This window comes from Aethalodelphis obliquidens, unplaced genomic scaffold, assembly GCF_003676395.1.
Source record: "Aethalodelphis obliquidens isolate GAN/ISIS:26980383/991018 unplaced genomic scaffold, ASM367639v1 scaffold117, whole genome shotgun sequence".
NCBI lineage: Eukaryota > Metazoa > Chordata > Mammalia > Artiodactyla > Delphinidae > Aethalodelphis > Aethalodelphis obliquidens.
The window spans coordinates 316,955-339,493 of NW_020838061.1; the positions used below are offsets into that span (position 1 = coordinate 316,955).

General features: G+C 32.8%; 1 protein-coding gene across 9 annotated transcripts in view; it reads right to left on the reverse strand.

The window, feature by feature from the left end:
• RPS6KA6 (ribosomal protein S6 kinase A6) overlaps positions 1–22,539 on the reverse strand; it is a 171,442-nt gene that overhangs the window by 33,428 nt on the left and 115,475 nt on the right. For 7 of the 9 annotated variants that reach the window (XM_027097885.1, XM_027097887.1, XM_027097883.1 and 4 more), the window contains 3 exons: positions 21,659–21,820; positions 16,936–17,012; positions 15,031–15,148 (listed from right to left, as the gene is read on the reverse strand). In XM_027097885.1, coding sequence (XP_026953686.1) covers positions 15,031–15,148; positions 16,936–17,012; positions 21,659–21,820 — 357 coding nt within the window. Of the gene's footprint in view, positions 1–8,454; positions 8,622–15,030; positions 15,149–16,935; positions 17,013–21,658; positions 21,821–22,539 lie in introns of those variants that run through there. The other 2 variants (XM_027097886.1, XR_003431008.1) reach the window with 2 other exon arrangements.

Below are 22,539 nucleotides of genomic sequence, written 5' to 3' on the forward strand. Positions count from 1 at the left end.
AAATATACAAACAGCCCAGGTAGCTCAATATCAAAAAATGAAACAACCCAATCAATAAATAGGCAGAAAATCTAAATAGACATTTCTCCAAAGAAGACATACAGATGGCCAACAGGCACATGAAAAGATGTTTAACGTTGCTAATTATTAGAGAAATACAAATCAAAACTACAATGAGGTATCACATCATACTGGTCAGGATGGTCATCATCAAAATGTCTACAAACAATAAATGCTGGAGAGGGTGTGGAGAAAAGGAAACCCTCCTACGTTGTTGGTATAAATGTAAGTTGGTGCAGCCATTATGGAGAGCAGTATGGAGGTTCCTAAAAAAAATTAAAATATTGTTACCATACGATCCTGCAATCCTACTCCTGGGCATATATCTGGAGAAAACCATAATTCAAAAAGATACATGCATCCCAGTGTTCATTGCAGCACTATTTACAATAGCTAAGACTTGGAAACAACCTAAATGTCCATCAACAGATGAAATGAGAAAGATGTTTTATATACAATGAAATAATACTCAGCCATGAAGAAGAATGAAATAATGCCAATTGCAGCAACATGGATGGACCTAGAGATTATCATACTAAGTGAAGTAAGCCAGATAGAGAAAGACAAATATCATATCATTTATATGTGGAATGTAAAAAAAGGGATTCAAAATTAACATATTTATGAAACAGAAACAGATTTACAGATGTAGAAAACAAACTTATGGTTACCAAAGGGAAATGGTGGCGGGGGAGGGAAAAATTGTAGGTTTGGGAGTAATATATACACACTAATATATATAAAATAGATAAATAACAAGGACCTACTGTATAGCACAGGGAAGTATACTCAATATTTTGTAATAACCTATATGGGAAAATAATCTGAAAAAGAATATATACATGTATATATACAACTGAATCACTTTGCTGTTCACCTGAAACTAACACAGCATTGTAAATCAACTATACTTCAATTAAAAAAAAAGAAATAAAATACATCAAATTGCAAGGGAAGGAGTAAAACTGTCACTATTTGCAGATGACATGATGCTATATAGAGAAAATTCATGTCTCCATTTATTAGAACAAATAAATTTAGTAAAGTTGCAGGATACAAGATTAATATTCAGAAATCTACTGCTTTTCTATACATGAATAATAACCTATCAGAAAGAGAAAGCAAGAAAACAATCCCATTTAAAATCACATTAAAAAGAATAAAATACTTAGGAATAAACTTAACCTGGGAAGTGAAAGACTATCCTCTGAAAAGTGTAAAACATTGATGTAGGAAACTGAAGACAATAAAATGAAATGAAAGATATCCTTTGTTCTTGGATTGAAAGAATATTGTTAAAATGTCCATACTACCCAAAGCAATCTACATATTTAATGCAATCTCTATCAAAATACCCATGACATTTCTCAGAGAACTAGAACAAATAATCTTAAAATTTATATGGAACCAGAAAAGACCCCAAATTGCCAAAGCAATCTTGAGAAAAAATAACAAAGCTGTAGATATCATGCTCCCTGATGTCAAATTATACTACAAACCTACAGTAATCAAAAAATTATGGTACTGGCACAAAAACAGACACATAGATCAATGGAAAAGAACAAGGCCCAGAAACAAATTGATGCATATATGGTCAATTAATCTCCAACAAAGGAGGCAAAGCAATACAGTGGGGAAAAGACAGTTTCTTCAATAAAAGGTGTTGAGAAAACTGAATAATTACATGCAAAAGAATCAAACTGGACTACTTTCTCACACTGTATACAATAATAAACTAAAAATAGATTAAAGAATTAAGACCTGAAACCATAAAACTCCTAGAAGAAAACATAAACAGTACACTCTTTGACATCAGACATAGCAATATTTTTTGAACATGTGTCCTCAGGAAAAGGAAACAAAACCAAAAATTAAGAAATGGGACAACATCAAACTAAAAAAAAACTTTTGCACAGAAAAGGAAACTATCAAGAAAACAAAAAGGCTGCCTACTGAATGGAAGAAAATATTTGTAAATAATATTACTGATAAGGAGTTAACATCCAAAATACACAAACAACTCATACACTCAACAGCAAAAGAACAAAATCTGATTAAGAAATGGACAGGAGACCTGAATCAACATTTTTCCAAAGGCCTACAGATGGCCAGCAGACTAATGAAAAGATGCTCAACAACACTAATTATCAAGGAAATGAAAATCAAAACCACACTGAGATACCACCTCACATCTGTCAGAATGGTTATTATCAAAAAGACAACAAACAACAAGTGTTGGCGAGAATGTGAAGAAGTGTTGGGAGAGAATGTGGAGAAGAGGGATCCCTCATGCACTGTTGTTGGTAGGACTGTAAATTGGTGCAGCCACAAAGGAAAACAGTATTGAGGTTCCTCAACAAATTAAAAATAGAACTGCCATATGATCCAGCAACTTCATCTGGGTATTTACCCGAAGAAAACAAAAAACACTAATCCAAAAAGTTATATGCAGTCCAATGTTCATTGTGGCAATTTTTACAATAGCCAAGATATGGAAGCAACCTACATGTCCATCATTAACAAATGCATATATATGTGTATATATATGTGTGTATATATACACACACATTCAATGGAATTTTAATAAACCATTAAAAATGAAATCTTGCCATTTGCAAGAACATGAGTGGATCTAGAAGGTACTATGTGAAGTGAAATAAGTCAGAGAAAGACAAATACCACATGATATCACTTATATGTGGAATCTACAAAAACAAAATGAACACACATAACAAAACATAAACAGTGTTATAGATACAAAGAACAAGCAGGTGTTTGTGAGAGAGGAGGGGAGTACAGTGAAGAAAGAAATAGGTAAGGGAGATTAAGAGGTACAAACTTCTAGTTGTGCAATAAATGAGTCATGGGTATGAAATGTACAGTGTGGGAAATATAGTCAATCTTTGGTGACATATTGTAACTAGACATCATGGTGACCAATTTGAAATTTATAGAAATATTGAATCACTATGTTGTGTAACAGGAACTTAACACAGTGTTGTAGGTCAATTATATTTCAAAAACAAACAAGCAAATTCATAGAAAAAGAGATCAGATTTGTGGTTACCAGAGGCAGGGTGTGGGGGAAATAGAACTGTGTGAAGTAGCTAAAAAGTACAAACTTCTAGTTACAAGATAAGTAAGTACTAAGGATGTAATATACAACATGATAAATATAATTAAAATGCTGTATATTTTATATGAAAGTTGTTAGAGTAAATTCTAAGAGTTCTCATTACAAGTAAAAAATTGGGTTTTATTTATTTAATTTTGTATCTATATGAGATGCTGTATGTTCACTAAACTTACTGTGACAAATATTTCATGATGTATACAAGTCAAATCATTATGTTGCACACCTTAATCTTATACAGTGCTGTATGTCAATTATATCTCAAAAAACTGGAAATTAAAAAAAAACACAAAGAAATGAAAATCTAGAATTTTATACTGAGTATCTTTCAATAATATCTTTCAATAATATCTTTCAATAATAATGGAGAAAATTACCAGGGATTAAGAAGGTCATTTCATAATGATAAAGGGGACAACTAATCAAGAGGTCAAATTTATAAACGATTTATGCACCTAAAAACAGAGCTTCAAAATACATGAAGCAAAAACTGATATATCTGAAAAGAGAAAAAGACCAATCCATAATTATGGTTGAAATATGAAAGTAGACATCACGACAGTGTCTACAGACACTAATAGATTAGTAAGGAGATTTTATGAAAAAACTTTATGACATCATATTCAACAATGAACAATTTCCTTGAAAGGAAAAGAATACCAATGCTCACTCAAGGAGAAATAAAGAAAACCCCAAGCCCAGATGAATTCACTGGTGAATTATAACTGTAAAATAAATAAAGGAAACCTCATTTAAAATGGAGTCTTGCCTATAGGTTGCCCTAGTTTGCTTGTCCTGAATTGCAATTCTCTGCTTCTCCCCAAATAAACTCATTTTCCTGGTAAAATAACTGGCTCTTCTGTTTTTTTTTTTTTTAAGGTCAATATAACAAATATTTTAAAAGCAATTCCAATTCTAAATAATTCTTCCAGAAAATTGAAGAAGAGGTAATGTTTCCCAACTCATTTAATGAGGCCATTATTACCCTGATACCAAAATCAGAAAGATATTACAAGAAATCCACAAACCAAAATCCCTCATCAACATAATATAAAACTTGTGAACAAAAATTTAGCAAATCAAGTTCAGTTATATGTACATATAAAAAGGATAACATATCACGACGAAGTGTTTATCCTGGGGATACAAGGTTAGTTTAACAATTGAAAACCAATGTAATTATAAATGTTATAATAAAAAACAAAAAAAACATGTAATTTACCTCAACAGATATACAAACAGCATTTGAAAAAATCTAACATCCATTCCTAAGAAAAATGTTCATCAAACTGGGAACAGAATGGAACTTCCTCAACCTAATTAAAAGCATCTATGTAAAATCACAGCCAACATCATACTTAATGGTAAAAAAATGAATGATTTCCCTCAAGACCAGGAACAAAATAAGAATGTCCATCCTCTTCACTTCTGTAACACTATACTGCAAGTTCTAGCCACTGAAAATAAAGAAAATACATCCATGAGAAAGAATTAAAACTCTTTATTCATGAATGGCATGATTGTGTACATTGAAAAACTGATGAAATCTACAAAAAAGCTATTAGAATGTCATTTTATCAAAGTTGTAGTATACAAGTTCAATATAAAAAAATCAATTGTATTTCTAAATACTAGCAGCAAAAAAAATTGGAACATGAAATTATAAACAATGCCATTTATGATAGCATGAAAAATAGGAAACAGGTAAAATACACAATAAAAGATGTGTAAGATGTGTACATTGACAACTATAAAACACTGATGAAATTAAAGAAGGTCTAACGAATTGGAAAGAGATACCATGTTCATGGATCAGAAGACTCAGTGTTGTTAAAATGTCAGTTCTCCCCCAATTGACTTATAGATCCAACCCCATCTCAATCAAAATCCTAGTAGCCTTTTTTGGTGGAAACTGAAAAGCTGACTCTAAAATTCATAAAGAAATGCAAAGGACACATTTCAAAACAACTCTGAATAAGTAGAAAACGGTTGGATGATTAGCAGTACCTAATTTCAAAACTTAATTATAAAGAAACAGTAATGAAGGCAGTGTGGCAACGGAGTAAAGACAGACAAACAGATTAATGGAACAGAATAGAAAGTACAGTAAGTCCCCCACATACAAACCTTTAAGTTGCGAACTTTCAAAGATGCGAACATGCATTCGCATGTCCAATCATGTACAAGTGGCTGTGCTTTTGTGTACTTTACTGTACAGTACTGTATAGAGTACAGTAGTACAGTATCTTTATTTCAAGCCCAGGATGTCTGGAAGTAAGTGTAAAAGCAGTGGTGATGTAGCTGGTACTGCTAAGAAGCGCCAGGAATTGGAAGCCCAGAGAAAGGACAAAGAGAGATAATAGGAAGAAGAAGTAACTGAAGAATCAAAGAGATTCACGACACAGGAAATGGCAAGGGGATTTTCTTTATTTGAGGAGGCACTGTTAGTTTCTGAGGCACAGGATCTGAATGTAGAATGGTACACAAAGGTTGCAGCAGCCGTTCAGAATGCAATCCAGTGCTGTGTCATTTATGACGAGAAAAAAAGAGCTACTACCAAGATATCACTGGATCATTTTTTCTAGAGGGTAGATAAAATTGAATCCAGCAAGGAACCAGAACCTGTGTCATCAACGTCAAGCATGAGTGAAATTGCAGCTTTCCCTCTGTCTCCTACTGCTGATGATCCTTCAGCTCTACCATCTCCCACCTCCTCTCCTTCCTCCAGTCAGTAACGCTTCTTACCTCTTCACTCAATGCCAATGCCCTGTATGCCAGCTGTTGTACTATACTACTGTACTTTTCAAGGTACTGTACAATTAAAAATGTTTTATTTTTTTGTTTGTTCATTTTTTATGTATCATTTGTGGGAAAATATTATAAAGCTATTACAGTACAGTACTATAGAGCCAATTCTGATAGTTGGGTACCTATGCTAACTTTGTTGGACTTATGAACAAACTGGACTTATGAACGTGCTCTTGGAACGGAACTCGTTCATATGTAGGGGACTTAATTTATAGAAATAGAACCATGCATATTTAGGCAGCTGATTTTTGATCAAGATAGAAATGTAATTCCACAGAGAATGGATAGTATTTTCAACAAATGGTGCTAGAATAATCAGGTGTCTGTGTGGAAAATTTAGTTTTGAACCATATATTTGCACCAAAAACAAATACTGAATCAAAATGTATCATAGATCTAAAGATAAAACCTAAAACTATAAAACTTCTAAAAGAAAACACAGGGGCAAACACTTGAAATTTTGGGCAAGGCAAAGATTTCTTAGCTATAACACCAAAAATATGCTGCAGAGAAGAAAATAAAAGTGAAACACTGTCTTTATCAACATTAGAAACAATTAAGAGAATTAAATGACAATTTATAGACTGAGAGAAAATATTTGTAAGGCATAGCTCTGATAAAGGACTTACATCTAGACTATATTAGGAACTCTCAAAACTCAATAATAAAAAAAGTGACCAAAATAAAAGAAGAGGGTAAAAGATGTCAATGGGCAATTCAAAGAAGATAAATGGATGGCAGGTAAGCACATGAAAAATGCTCAACATCGTTAGTTACTAGGGAAGTGCAAATTAAAATAATATGAGATACCATTACATACATTTTAAAAGAGCTAAAATTAAAAAAGAATGATCATTATCAAGTGTTGGTGGGGGCTTCCCTGGTGGTCCAGTGGTTAAGAATCCGCACTTCCAATGCAGGGGGCGCAGGTTCAAACCATGGTTGGGGAACTAAGATCCCACATGCTGCACGGCCAAAGAAGAAAAAAAAAAACAAAAAACAACAACAAAAAAAACAAACAAATCAAGTATTGGCAAGGATATGGAAGAACTAAAACTCTCATACACTGCTGGTGGGAATGTAAAATGGTACAGGAACTAAAAAACAGTTTGGTGGTTTCTTAAAAAGTTAAATATATGATCCAATCATTCTACTCCTGAGTATTCATACAAAAATGAAAGGCATGCATCCATGTAAACACTTTCACATGGATACTCACTGCAGCTTTACTGGAATATCACAAAACTGCCAACAACCCAAATGTCCATCAACAGGTAAATGGACAAACTGTTGTGTATCCATACAATGGATTATTATTCAGTGATGTAAAGTAACAAAATATTGATACACTCCAACAACATGGATGAATCTCAAAATAATTATGAGAGAAAGAGACAAAAAAGAGTATACATTATATGCTTCCATTTATAATCATTTCGAGAAAATGTAAACTAACCCGTAGCATCAGACAGTAGGTCCCTGGTTGCCAGGGAGTGAGGGGCGGGGGATTGTGAGTTCAGGATGTGAGGCAGGAGGGAAGGATTATAAAGGAACATGAGGAAACTTTTAGGGGTGATGCATATGTTTATTATCTTGATTTTGTGATGGTTTCATTGGTGTGTAAATATGTCATGACATTAAATTATATACTCATTTTGTTGTGTAGCACCCCTCAGTAAAGTTGTTTTAAAAAATCAATGGTCTAGCCCAAAACAATAGGTTCCTCTACTCCCACTCACCAAAGTATGTTTCAACATATAAACTAACTATACATACTAAAATTTAACACTACTCTGCTCCTCATTAAACCTTATTTGAGCTTTAGTACTTTCCTGTGGATTCTGAGGGTTTACTGAAAGGTACAGGTAGTGATGGTGAGAGAATGAAAGAGATGGGCCTATACAAATATTGAAATATACTACTATGGCTTTAATTTCACTCATGAGGGTTTTTATTGCTAATGGGAATTTCAAAGATTAACATTTGATCATCAAAGTCCTTTATACATTCTTAATGATATTAGCTAACACTAACTGAACACTTATTATGACTATGTGCTACATTTATTAACCTGGTTTATCTTCATAACAACCCTGAGGTAGGTACTATTACTATCTTCACTTTACAGATGTGAAAACTAAGGCATGAAGAGGTTAAGCACCATTCCCAAGGTCACATAGCTTTTAAGTATGTAACACATAACTAGTAAGTAAGGATAGGCATCCAGGCAGTCAGTCAGAGTCTGGCTCATAAGTACTAAACTATACTACCTCTCAATCTTCCCTATTAAACTCAGTATTGATGTCTGAATTTTACATAATTAATTGCTGCTTTCTTTCTAAAGTAATAACTATCATATACACACAATAAGTGCTCAATGTTCACAGCACTAAGTAAGCATTCATGAAAAATATCAAAATCTGTTTCAGAAAAAAAAATCAGTTTTTCATAACAAAGTTCAACAATATTGCTTTATTATATATTCATTGAAAAAAATTAACTGAAATTAAGGACAGTTAAAGCTAAGATGGCCATACAATTTGTTATCCAAAATGGGAAAGTTGAGAGCCAAAGGCATAAACCAGGACTGTTCCAAGCAAACTGTGATATATGGTGAACCCTGTTAAAGCAAAAAGGATATAATTATTTCTGGGGTAAAATTCAGCTAAGTTATATAAGACTGAAATTGTCAATTTATATTTGGAGACAAAGACTGATTTCCAAAAACAAAGTGGATTCTCCTTAAATGAAAATGAAAATGCAGTAAACATGGCCATATCCTAAATGCTTATAAAACTTTTTAATTATTGTTTCCTTGGAAAGATGAACAAAATGCTGTTTAGTTTACAATATCAAATAGCTTCATAGCACAGTATCAACATTTTGCTACTTTCTTTTAAAGAACTTGAAGTTGTTTTAATAGGGCTTAATCTATCTTACTTCTTTTTAACCTCCCTGAAAAATAAGAAGTAAAATCTCCTTGACAGAATGACGAGAGGATGGATGACAGATGAAAAAGCAAATGTGTCATTATCTTAGGTAATATTCACTGAATTTTCTTGATAGCTAAGAGGAAAATGAGCTCACCCACAGTACACAAAAATCTGTCCCTACATTATGAATAATTTTGCACTTTTTTCAAAGTAGATATAGTAGTGTTGGCCAGTTTTAAGAAAAGATACTGAGCTATGACAAGAATGATCACTTATATACAATCACTGGGTATTTAGTTAGATAATCTAGTTGGAAGAAAGCTATTACTAATTAAAATGATTAACTTAATCTAATCTAGACTTAAAGATTTCCTATTTTTTTAATATCCATTTTAAGTAAAAGTCAGCAAAACTCTAAATTCTTTGAACAAACACTAATACGGGAGAATAGCAATTTTCCTATTCTTCTCACAGTACTCAGATGGCAAATTCATTAAAGCTTGGAAACTACTGATTAATAATTCATCACTTCTATTTCAAATTTAATCATGTGACTGAGATAAACCATTATTTTCACTGCAGTTATTACTAATTATACTGCAAGCATTTTAATTTGGTCAAATGTATTACAATTCATACTTCCTCAGTATAAAAGACTGAGTTCCATACATAAGTAACACTTTCTGCCCTGATTAAAGGTAACAACAAATTATCCCTCACAATTAAATAAGAATAAAATTCTAATTATTGAATTTGCTAGTGCATTTCCCTAGCTTTGTTTAGACATTGTAGTCTTTCTCTAGTATTATTTGGCACAAGGTGTTTGAAAGCTATAGTACTAGAAGTTCTAGAAGTATTTCAGTATAGTGTTTTCGTTTTTGTTTTAAATTTTTATTGGAGTATAGTTGATTTACAATGTTGTGTTAGTTTCAGGTGTACAGCAAAGTGAATCAGTTATACATACATCATATATCCAATCTTTTTTTTTTTTTACATTATTTTCCCATATAGGTCATTACAGAGTATTGAGTAGAATTCCTTGTGCTATACAGCAGGTTCTTATTAGTTATCTATTTTACATATAGTAGTGTGTATATGTCAATCCCAATCTCCAAATTCATCCCCCCCCATTATCCCCTGGTAACTGTAAGTTTGTTTTCTACATCTGTGACTCTACATCTATTTTGTAAATAAGTTTATTTGTACCTTTTTTTAGATTCCACATATAAGTGATATCATATGATATTTGTCTTCCTCTGACTTACTTCACTCAGTATGATAATCTCTAGGTCCATCCATGTTGCTGCAGTTGGCATTATTTTGTTCTTTTTTATGGCTGAGTAATATTCCATTGCACATATGTACCACATATTCTTTATCCATCCCTCTGTTGATGGACATTTAGATTGCTACCATGTCCTGGCTATTGTAAATAGTGTTGCAATGAACATTGGGGTGCATCTATCATTTTGAATTATGGTTTTGTCTGGGTATATGCCCAGGAGTGGGGATTGCTGGGTCCTATGGTAGCTCTATTTCTAGTTTTTTTAAAGAAGCTCCATACTGTTCTCCATAGTGGCTGTACCAATTTACATTCCCAACAACAGTGTAGGAGGGTTCTCTTTTCTCCACACCCTCTCCAGCATTTATTGTTTGTAGATTTTTCGATGATGGCCATTCTGACCGGTGTGAGGTGATACCTCATTGCAGTTTTGATTTGCACTTCTCTAATAATTTGTGATGTTGAGCATCTTTTTATGAGCTTTTTTTTGCCACCTGCATGTCTTCTTTGGAGAAATGTCTATTTAGATCTTCCACCCACTTTTTGATTGAGTTGTTTGTTTTTTTGATATTGAGCTACATGAGCTGTTCATATATTTTGGAGATTAATCCCTTGTTGGTTGCTCCATTTGCCAATATTTTCTCCCATTCTGAAGGCTGTCTTTTTGTTTTGTTTATGGTTTCCTTTGCTGTGCAAAAGCTTTTAAGTTTAATTAGATCTCACTTGTTTATTTTTGTTTTTAGTTTCATTACTCTAGGAGGTGGATCAAAAAAGATCTTGCTGCAATTTATGCCAAAGAGTGTTCTGCTTATGTTTTCCTCTAAGAGTTTTATAGTGTCCAGCCTTACATTTCAATATAGTGTTTTAACTGTAAAGCTGCTGTTCAATATAGACTAAGTAACAAGTAATAAGCTTTGGTATACTTAATTTCCATATTATAGGAAAGAAGTAGGTGAACGATAACACCTTTCCTCTGAGCCTTAAAGGGTTATAGACCTCTTTCTTCTCCATTCCATCCACATAATCCAAGCTAATCAAGCCTTTCTTCCTCCAGAAAGTCTTCCCTAACATGTGGTAGACTGAAAAGAGTACTGGAATGAAAATCAATTCCAGCTATAACACTCAGTGTATGACCATGGACAAGATAAATTCTGCACACCTTGGTTTATCTCTCTGCAAAATGATGGACCAGATCCCACCTAGCTCTAGAAATCTATGACTTTTAAATATGTGAACAAAAAACTTCACTTAAAAGCAACTTCAAGCCAAAAATGGTAAAGAAATATTTACATAAAACCTGACCACTTATTTCGAATTTATAGCCATTCACAGTGGTACATATATACAATAGAATATTACTCAGCCATAAAAAGGAATGAAATTGGGTCATTTGTTGAGACGTGGATGGATCTGGAGACTGTCATACAGAGTGAAGTAAGTCAGAAAGAGAAAAACAAATACCGTATATTAACGCAGGTATGTGGAACCTAGAAAAATGGTACAGATGAACTGGTTTGCAGGGAAGAAATTGAGACACACATGTAGAGAACAAACGTATGGACACCAAAGGGGGAAAGCCGTGGGGGGCTGGGGGTGGTGGTGTGATGAATGGGGTGATTGGGATTGACATGTATACACTGATGTGTATAAAACTGATGACTAATAAGAACCTGCTGTATAAAAAAAAAAGAAAGAACCAAAACAGCCAAGACAATTTTGAAGAGGAAGAAGATGTGGTAGTGATAAGGTGTGGAGACTTATTTATGCAATAACAAGACTTTTAAAATAAAAGTAGTGTAATGTTGGCATGGGAGTGGGCAAGTACTGTATGTCAATGTAACAGTTCAGAGTGCTCAAGAAATGACCCACATATAATGAGAACTTGGTGTTATTATAAATTGGCATTATATTGATTAATCAAAAAAAAACGACCACTTATTTCAAATTTATAGTCATTCACAATAGGAAAATATTTATATTTCTATATTGGACAAAAAAAAGCTTAGAGTGTAAATTAACAATGCAAGGTATACTTGAGGAAAAGATTAAATAGCTTGTGAAAAGAGTATTCAATTAAGTATTTATTATGCTAGGTATGATAGGAAATGCAAAAGTGAATATGACATTTAAAGCTCCCTGAGTGGGAAAAGTAAAAACGCATACAAATGAATATATAACCAGGGAGAAAGTGATTAAGTACTAATACTCTAATAAAAGTACATTCAATGCAGTAATAGGAATGCAGTTGAGGAAAAGCACAAGTTGCTCTTTTTAAAGAAGGCAAGGGAGGAAGCCACAAATAACCGTCCTGTAAAAACTTCTACTGGGCAATTCTTTTTTTGGTCAAGGGTGTATGTATTTGAAATAAGTGACATTTTACTTACTTAAATTATTGTAAAATTTAGATAGAAATGCCTTGTAATTAATCAGGTATTACTGTGTTTATTTTTAATATATTGTGACACCATGAAAATTTCATTACTCTCTTGCCTCTTCTACTTTTGTTTTGTTTACCAGATTCTTCTCCTTGTCCCCACTGTTTAACAAAAGGGAAGCAGCAATGTCAATGTTCTCAATGCTGAAACTATTGTAGCAATAAGACACACAAAGCTAACATGACTTCCACTATCACCCCCACCCCCACCCCATTTAATTGCATGAACGAATTCTAGGAACTGTGCATGGACAGGAGGCAAACAGAATCATTTTCTATATGCTTCTGATAGTGATACTCACCAAGGTCAAGAAAAGCACTGGAAAGGGAAAAACAACTTATAAGGAACTATAATTGAGTAAAACAATTGTCATGAGGTGACAGTAAATGTTACAGTTCTCCCAACTAAAGGGAACTAGTATAAGGAGTTATGGGTAACTGAACAATAGTTTACCTTCATCACTAATTTAAAACAGACAAGAAATTATCGAACTGTTAAAATGTACAGATTTTTTTTAAAGTTCATATAGCTCATTTGCTCAGTAATCTGCCACCATTTTCAGAAAAATTCCAAAGACAGAACTAAAGTAATTTAATCCATAAAAAGGGAATACATGAAAGACCTTGTGAAATATTTCAACATCCCCCAATATATTTTTCTATGTTAATTTCTCCAGAATATCAGACTAAATGAGGTAAGAATAAAACTGAATTTTGATATCTATTATTCCTTAAGCATTACACAGACGCAAACATAAAACACATAGAACATGGAAAACCAAAAATCTAAGCACAAGTGGCATATAAATCTCTATTTCAGCATTAGATTCACTGTTGCTAGTTATTTTTTTTTAGAGGAACACAAGAGTTTCATGTGTATAGCTTTAAACATTGGAATTGTTCCTTGGGAAAATGTACTTTTTGACGCATGACCTGGCTGATTAGAAAATACATATATTTAATGAATAATATTAGTAGTTTAAATCACTTTATAAAGGGAAATCTGACAAATTATAAATAAACCAAATTGCATAGAAATGGAATTTTGGAATTGGAAGGAACCAAAGGGAGAACTTAATCCCCAAATTTTACAGATGAGCAAACTGAGGCAGGCAGTTAGTAGATCAAAAACTAGCACTCAGTTCTCTTGGCTTCCAATCAGGTGTTCCTTTTACTACACCACACAGCACACTTGTGTTATGGCTAAGATCCAAACACAATCCCCTCCCTGTGTTTCTAATGTTTGAAAGGTAATGATAATCAAATCCCTGATTTTTTTATTCTACAGTGATCAGGATACAAGATTTACTACATAATGTATCCTACAGATTAGCTAATGTCCCTGAGACAATTAGGTTTTATCATTAGCAGATATTAAATACAAGCAAATCCTTTTGTCTTAAAATGTTTTCTACTTCAAAATGTAGCTTAAAAGCTTCAGGGCCCTATAAACCACATGCTGACAACTTTGGGTTGTTGTTTTAAAACTTAAAATTTTTAGACTATAAATGTAAGAATTAATATTCAAGCCTTGACCTATTATTTTTTCCCTAAATTAAGTAAGGCCAGTTACTTTTAAACTTCACTAATAACGACAGCCACTAGCCACCTGTGGCTATTAAGCACTTTTAAAATGTAGGTACGTCCAAATTCAGACGGGCTATAAGTATAAAATACACACAAGAATTTGAAAAATTAGTATGAAAAAAGAATGTAAAATCTCACTAATTTTTAAAATATTGATTAGATGTTGAAATATTTTGGATATACCAGGTTAAATAAAATATATTATTAACATTAATTTTGCCTGTTTATTTTTTTTTTAATGTGACTACTAGAAATTTTAAAATTACATACGTGGCTTGCATATTGAACATTTCTATTGAACAGCTCTTAGCCATCAATCGTAAATATCTAGGTACAACTGATAAAAAGTTTGTATATTCTCTAAGAATAAGTTAACATATAAAAATCACCTACATAATCACTAGTCAATGTCTGTGCTAAAGAAGATATGATGTGTAAAAACATATTAAATGCAGAAACCAACTTTAGTTGGCTTTATGTATTTTTCCTCAGTAGATTTACATTTTTGGTTTTGGTTAATACTGGAAGTGGTTTATATTCCCTGATCACATGTGAACTGATAAGAGAGAAATGTGTCCCAGAAGCATGGCAAAAAAAAAAAAAAAAAAAATCAGCCTTTGTCTTCTTCAATCCACACATATATGTGAGTTGACTTAAAAACAAATACTGTGATTTAAAAACAAATACTGACATAAAACACCATCAGATACTCTGCGAATGCAGACTAGGCTATAACTTAAAGATTTCAGGAATTAACAGTAATTCAACAAAACAAAACATCTATAATTTATACCTTTGCTCCATCTGAAATACTGTCCCAGTTTCCACCACTCAAAGAGAACTTTCCATTGCCTATACGCAGCAGTATCTCTTCAGGAGTATCATTGGGGCCATTAGCAAATGGAGTATATCTATTAATAAAAAAAGATTTAAGTATACATAAGGGCCTAACATATATATTAAATCTAATTGAAAGTGATGAGTATAGAACTACAAGAATATATTTACTATAGCAAATTAAGAATACCACCTAAAATTTCCCTTTACTGTTCATATCAAATTTTATATTTTGAACAATAAACTTAATCCTAATGAATTATTTAATAAAATGAAGAGTCTTGCCTACAGCAATCATTTTTTTGCCTTTGATCAGTTAATCAATGTAAAATAAAATAAAGGTAGCTTTTTATGTAGCTCTACATTCTGAAAATCAGACCAGAATGAAACATGCAAATTTTATATTCTCACGGGCATAAGTTAGCAAACCAAATATACCTACTATGAAGAAATTGTTAATTTTATATATTCATAATATATTTATTGAATTGGCTCAAATTTATTCATTAGCATTTTATCAATATTATCAGTGAAAACAAGTTAACAATAGTTTTAATTAATGTTTATGAAAAACTGGTTAAATATTTATATCAATGTAACAGAAAAATCCTCTATAGCCATTAAAATTATTACATGGATCAGTATTCACAGACAGGAAGACAAATACATTGTATGAAGTTAAAATAGTTTAAAAAATAATTATAGAATGACAAAAAGTGATCAGTTTTATACCATTGTAACAAATGGAACTAAAAATGGTATTCAAATTTGGGAACAGAAAGACTTATGGTTAAAAAGTATGAGGAAGATGTCTTAATATGTTAATGTGTTAATTCTCTCATGTAACCATTAAGTTGACAAAAACACACATACATATGCACACAGACAAAATGTTTTGTTTAGTCATAAAGTAAATATTTGAAAGCAGCTATCTAGAAATTGTATCCCATGGTTTGAAACCAATACTGCTGATTGCTGTTCACATGAAAACTTGAGCTACCCTTAACTTTAGCACTTGCTGTGGTCTATAACTATTTTGCCTATGTCTAAAAGTACGTGGAATATACTGACATGTAATTATCACCAAGCCAATAAATAATTTAGAGTCACCATTTTCATAACTTATCTTTATAAAGCTCCTGCTACATCAAGCATATTTAATTATACTAAATGGCTTCTTTAAAAACTCACACCTAAGTACAATTATATTATAATTCTTCAAATTTCATTCTACACATTAGACTTTGCTAAACCTAGCCTTTATCTACGGCTACACATTTTTACTCCTAAATAAAAGTGCTACTCATTATTAAAACAGCACTGGTATTATTTATAAATTAACAATATTAACACAATCCAATGGTTACATTTTTTAGTATTTCTTTATCCTTTTAAAAGAAGGCAGCTGTGCGTGTTTCTGTAGTTTAGTATTGTTACCACTTTATTTAGCTTTGTTATAAAGCTCGATCTTACTAAATCTCTATTGCCAAGAGAACGAAAATTCAAGTACTTAAAAAAAATTAACACCAGCAAGTTCAGGGGTAAGCATCTGCTGAACCATGAAATTATTTCATGCTCAAGTAAACATTTTCAAAAAGTAATGCACTCAAATGTAAAATATCAAAATAAAAATAAATGCTTTATTTTGAAGTTTTAGTTCTAACTGAACAATCTTTTAATTATATATCTAAATAATGCCTCCTTAAACACCTTATTTTTTTAATTTTATAAGTATATAATATTTTGAAATATTGATAGCATTTTCCTTAAGGTTATTTTCATCTGTTCTCTTTCTAGATGAAAATATACAGGTGAAATTCAAATAATGATGTGAATTAATTTGAGTATATAAATTTCTTACCCAGCCAACATTGTGTAAAAAAGGACTCCCAGACTCCAAATATCACAAGCAGCATCATAGCCTTGTTGCATAAGAACCTGAGAAAGAAATACTCATCTGGTACTACTCAGTATAAACTCAGTTTTCTCACCTAAAACAAAGTTGTGCTTCTAATAATCTCACAAATGTTCACAATTTAGCTCATTTTAATCTTTTCAAAAATAAATTCACAATGTTAAAGGGAAAGTCTTCTGCAATTAACAAGCATTCAATAAGTGGCTATTAATGTGATTAAGCAACATGAGTGATACAAAAAAACAGCCTTTAAAGATATGATCCCTGACCTCAATGAGCTTTCACTCCTCCTCTCAGGAAATCCAGACACATCAAAATTTAAAATAATATGTATAGAGAGCTTAATATATTCTACACAGAGTACTGTCTTTTAACCCTAACACTGACTCTATGAGATAGATATTACTTCCATTTTGAAGATGAGGAAACTGACGTAAATGGTAAGTAATTTGCCCAATATCACAAAACTAGTGAGTAGTGGAGCAGGCATTCTTACTCTAGTGTCTGTGATTTTAATATCTATGATAATTGCCTCCTTATTACACAAGAGGTGGTAAGATAATATATAATCTCATGAAAGCAAGATGAATTTATATTTTATATACAAGGCTCATGTCTTAAAAAAAATCAGTATATTTCTGGATCACAAACACACATTTGATAAATTCTGAATGATTTTGTTAATTTTTCATATAATAATTTAGGTAGCTTTTTTCTTTTGAGACTAGTATTAATAAAAATCAAATAACATATTTATTATATATTCATGTGAATATTCTCTGTGAAGTTAATAGCTCGTCTGAGGTGAAATGAGGCCTTTTTTTAAATTTAGAAAAACAAGCCCACTGCTAAAGCCTTTAGACATAGGAACAAAATAGAAACATTATTAATGCGTTAACACTGGGGACTGTATAACCACCAGAATGGACATTTCATTTATAAAAGGCTAAAAATATTAATGTTTAGCTTTGACAATGGCCAGACTTGAATAATACGTATCTAACTAACTTAAAATTCAAGATATAATGTTTTTTTCATAGTCAAAGTGTATTTATAAGAGCACACGTATCTGCAAACTTGGGAAGCTGAATAGGCTATCAAAATACCTATTTAACTGGCTTATGTAAATAACACTAGTGGAGACTACAAAGGCCCTAATAAATAATGAGGTAGAGCTAAACAATTCACATCACGATAAGCCTAACCTGGCATCCTCTAGTGAAACATAAACCTCTCCTGCTTTTTTCCCTTATCTCTTTCCTTTTCTCATCACTTCCTTTTTTTTTAAAATACATTTATTTATTTAATTTATTTATAATTCTTGGCTGCATTGGGTCTTTGTTGCTGTGCGCAGGCTTTCTCTAGTTGCAGTGAGTGGGGGTTACTCTTCGTTGCGGTGCACGGGCTTCTCATTGCAGTGGCTTCTCTTGTTGTGGAGCATGGGCTCTAGGCATGTGGACTTCAGTAGTTGTGGCTTGTAGGCTTCAGTAGTTGTGGAGCATAGGCTCTAGAGCACAGGCTCAGTAGTTGTGGTGCACAGGCTTAGTTGCTCTGCGGCATGTTGGATCTTCCCGGACCAGGGCTCGAACCCATGTCCCCTGCATTGGCAGGAGGATTCTTAACCACTGCTACATCAGGGAAGCCCTCTCATCATTTCTTGCAGTTCTGGGCATCACCATGTTTTCCCTGGTTCCCTTAGGACAATATTTTTAAAGGTTCCCGGATGATCCAATGCAAAGCCAAGGCTGAGGGACTGCTTAGTGAACTAGTTGGACAGGCAAGGGTTAATCAGTGAGTCAGCTATAGGTATTTCATACTCCCAAAACCTTCAGAGTTAATGAGAAGAAAGGCACTGGAGGGATCATATTGCTTAATCTAATTAGGATCAATCATGAAAAACTTGGTTTAGCTTTACCACACACTTAAACCCATTTTGTAGCTGTAAAGAAGAGGCAGTCTACTTTTGTTCTAGATCTCAATGTCCTATTAATAGTAAGAACATACAGCCATAAAAAAAAAAGGCAAGGTAGCGGGATGAAGGAAAGAGTACAATGTAGAAAGTAACGTGCTTCATACCTTCTTACTTGCATCAAGTTAAATACAAAGAAGATAGAAGTCAAAATTAAAGTAGTTAATGACTTTACTTTCTCTCTCATTTGGCTTCCCAAATCATCAAAATGTAACATAGACAGAGATGCTCATTCAGATAAATTCATATTTGGAGGAAAACATATGACAGCCTAAAGCCAGAGCAAAGCAGGGTAATTTCACATTTACTTTTTAAAAAGAGTTGCAGGCATAGCATCCATCCAATATATTGTAAATTCCTTTAGTTCAGGATCATTCTTAGACCTCAGTAGACATTAAATGTCAGTTGAATAATATGATAGATTTGCTTTTATAAAAGAATAAATATTTTTTGAGATACATTAATTTTTGTGACATAGGTATAGTACAAAAGCACATCTATTAAGTAAATAAGCCTTAAGAGGTTGACTGAATTGATGCATATCAAAAAAGTGAATGAATATTCCTTATTGTTCAGCTGAAATTAGTACTACTAATTAGTTTCTCTTTTAGCAAATAAGGAATCTTAATGAACTGTGATGAATAATGAATTTATACTCTCATAAATGCTATTATTTATTCAAATATCTGCATGGATACTTGAATCTTTCTGATTCTAGTTGAAAAGATAATGCATTTCACTTCACTAATAATTTTTGAAGGGGTCTGAAATTTTAGAAACAAATCTTACCCCAAACCTGTTTTACATTTATAACAATTTACAAATATGCATTGATTGCTAGCAGAGGCTTCAGCTCTTGATAATAAAACTTTTCAAAGCATTTTGAAAATACAAATTATAACCTAGCCAAAGGTAGTTCAGACACTAGAGGCATTAGTTACAGACAAGTGGTCTCCACATGCCCACCTGAAAACCTTCACTATTACAATGGTGAGAGTGTCTTACTACAATGGAAGTCTGTTAGGATAAAAAGCATCAATGGGCTGTATTCTACTCTGCAGATTTGTACTCATTTACCTAGGAAAATGTTTACCTAGCCATTAATCTAAAAATGTTTACCTAACCATTAATCTAAACACAGACATACTGTATATTTTTCATTTTAATGAAATGAGAAATATACAGTATACCCTATATTTAACAGAAGAACCTTAATCTCAAATTTCTATCTTCCTATTCTATAAAACCATTAAAATGCCCTAGAAAAGCTAATTTTTTATGCCTAAGATATCTCTTACATCTGGGGGCAGTACAATAACCCCTTCTTGGATCATGTATGCATCCCAATTTTTGTTTTGGGACATACAGTTTCTATATATTTTAATGTGATAAAAATTTGTACATTCATTATTCTATGAATATAATTAAAATATAGATTAGAGCACATTCTCTGCATACATACACAATTTCTTACAGGGAAAATCATATCATAAAAACCCTGTAAAGCAGGTGTTATACTTCTTCCTCAACATTAACATCTTAAAGGAAGATTTAATAAATTTTAACATGGGAACTTTTCACTATTAGAAAGTTATTTTCCTATTTTCTATGTTTCTATTTTCATCACTAGAAATATTATTTTTCTAATAGCTACATTAAAATACAGATTTGTTGATATTTCAATATAAGAAATATGCTGTGTCTTGTATTATATCTGATGTGCAATATTATCCATAAAGGACTAGTATTTAATGCAAAAAAAAACATGCACATGAGATAGGAATTCATCCTCAAATTATTTTATTCTTCTTCTGACTTGGAAAATTCAATTTTTCTAACCTGAGGATATCTGTGTATTTTCATTTGTGTTAAACATCCGATAATTCATATGACTTAGCATTATTCATAACATATAAGAACAGTTCTTGACTTTTACAAAGAAAACTTATAAACAATCTATATGACCAATGCCATCCCTGATTCATTTTTCATCACCCATACTTTCACTGCTGTGGGAGTTGTTACTGTCAAAGCTCCCATCCCCATTATCAGAACTGACAGACTGCTGGAGCTTGCCAAATGTGAAACGTGCACCCCTTGACTTCCTCATCTTCACCTTTCCTGTCTCTTCTAAGATCTACATACGAATGTTATTTGCCAAGAAAAACCCTACCGCTTATTTAAAAAACCCTGTGAAGCTGTTTTCTCCATGAATTAGAAGATCTTAAAGATAATCGGGGATGGCATTGCCCATGTTATGTATAATGCTAAACAATATAAATCACTTCATGTTCAGCACAAACCAAAATATCTGAAAATCTATCCTGGCTTTGTTACACAGTGAATGCTGATATTAAGTATTTTGAGCCTCAGTTTCCTCCTTTAGAATATTTAATATGTTTAAGGTGAGGTTATCTTCACTCTCTGCCCTGCTCTAAAAGGGTATGATTCTGAAACCACCATGTAACCCAGCAGAATAGAATAATCTGATTATTACATTCAGGTTGGTTTCAGATGCTAGTTATTAGTTTGAATATTTATATTGGGAGTTATCAGAATTCAATGATTTAAAGAGCTTTATAGCTGGGAAAGGACAAGATAACTCAGCTTTTACCTACCTACCATAACATATACATGATATCAAATACATTTAACTAAAGGAAAAGAATGAAAGGCAAATACTGAAGTTTTAAAGAATACCTCAGGTGCCACAAAGTTTGCAGTGTAGCATGGAGTTAAAAGAAGTCCATTTTCTCCTCGAAGTTGTTTTGCAAACCCAAAATCACAGATCCTAATGGAGTCTGCATTGGCTGATTCATCCACGTATAAAATATTACTGGGTTTAAGATCACGATGAACAACCTTGAACATTAAAAAAAAAAGCTTTACAATTCTATAGCTAACTAAATATCTGTGGAATAAAACATTGTAAGTTAATATATTTCCAGGAAAGGGAAATGTCTCAATCATAAAATTTTGAAAATGATACTTTCTCCAACCATGATGGCCCTGACAACCTGAAGTACACAGACAAAATTATCTCTATCAGACAGATGTGCCAGGTTTTTTATTTTTGTTTTTTTCTTTTTGCGGTACGTGGGCCCTCACTATTGTGGCCTCTCCCGTTGTGGAGCACAGGCTCCAGACACGCAGGCTCAGCGGCCATGGCTCACGGGTCCAGCCGCTCCGTGGCATGTGGGATCCTCCTGGACCGGGGCACAAACCCGTGTCCCCTGCATCGGCAGGCGGACTCTCAACCACTGCGCCACCAGGGAAGCCCCAGATGTGCCAGTTTTTATCAAGCCACCAGTTTTGTTAACCACTTCCAATCTCAAAACTCAATTATCAGTTCCACTTGTAGATATAATGGACTAAGACCCTACTCAACACCCCCTCCCCACGGTAAACAACTATAAAACCTAAGTAGAAAAATCAACTACCTTGAAGGTACTGGGGAATGAGCAAAAGGAGACAAGACTCTGGTGGGGAGTACATACTTGTCACAAAGCAGATTTTTCAGCACAAACCCTCCTAAGAAAATTACCCACTGAAAACAAAACAAAAAATAATCACTGGAGAAA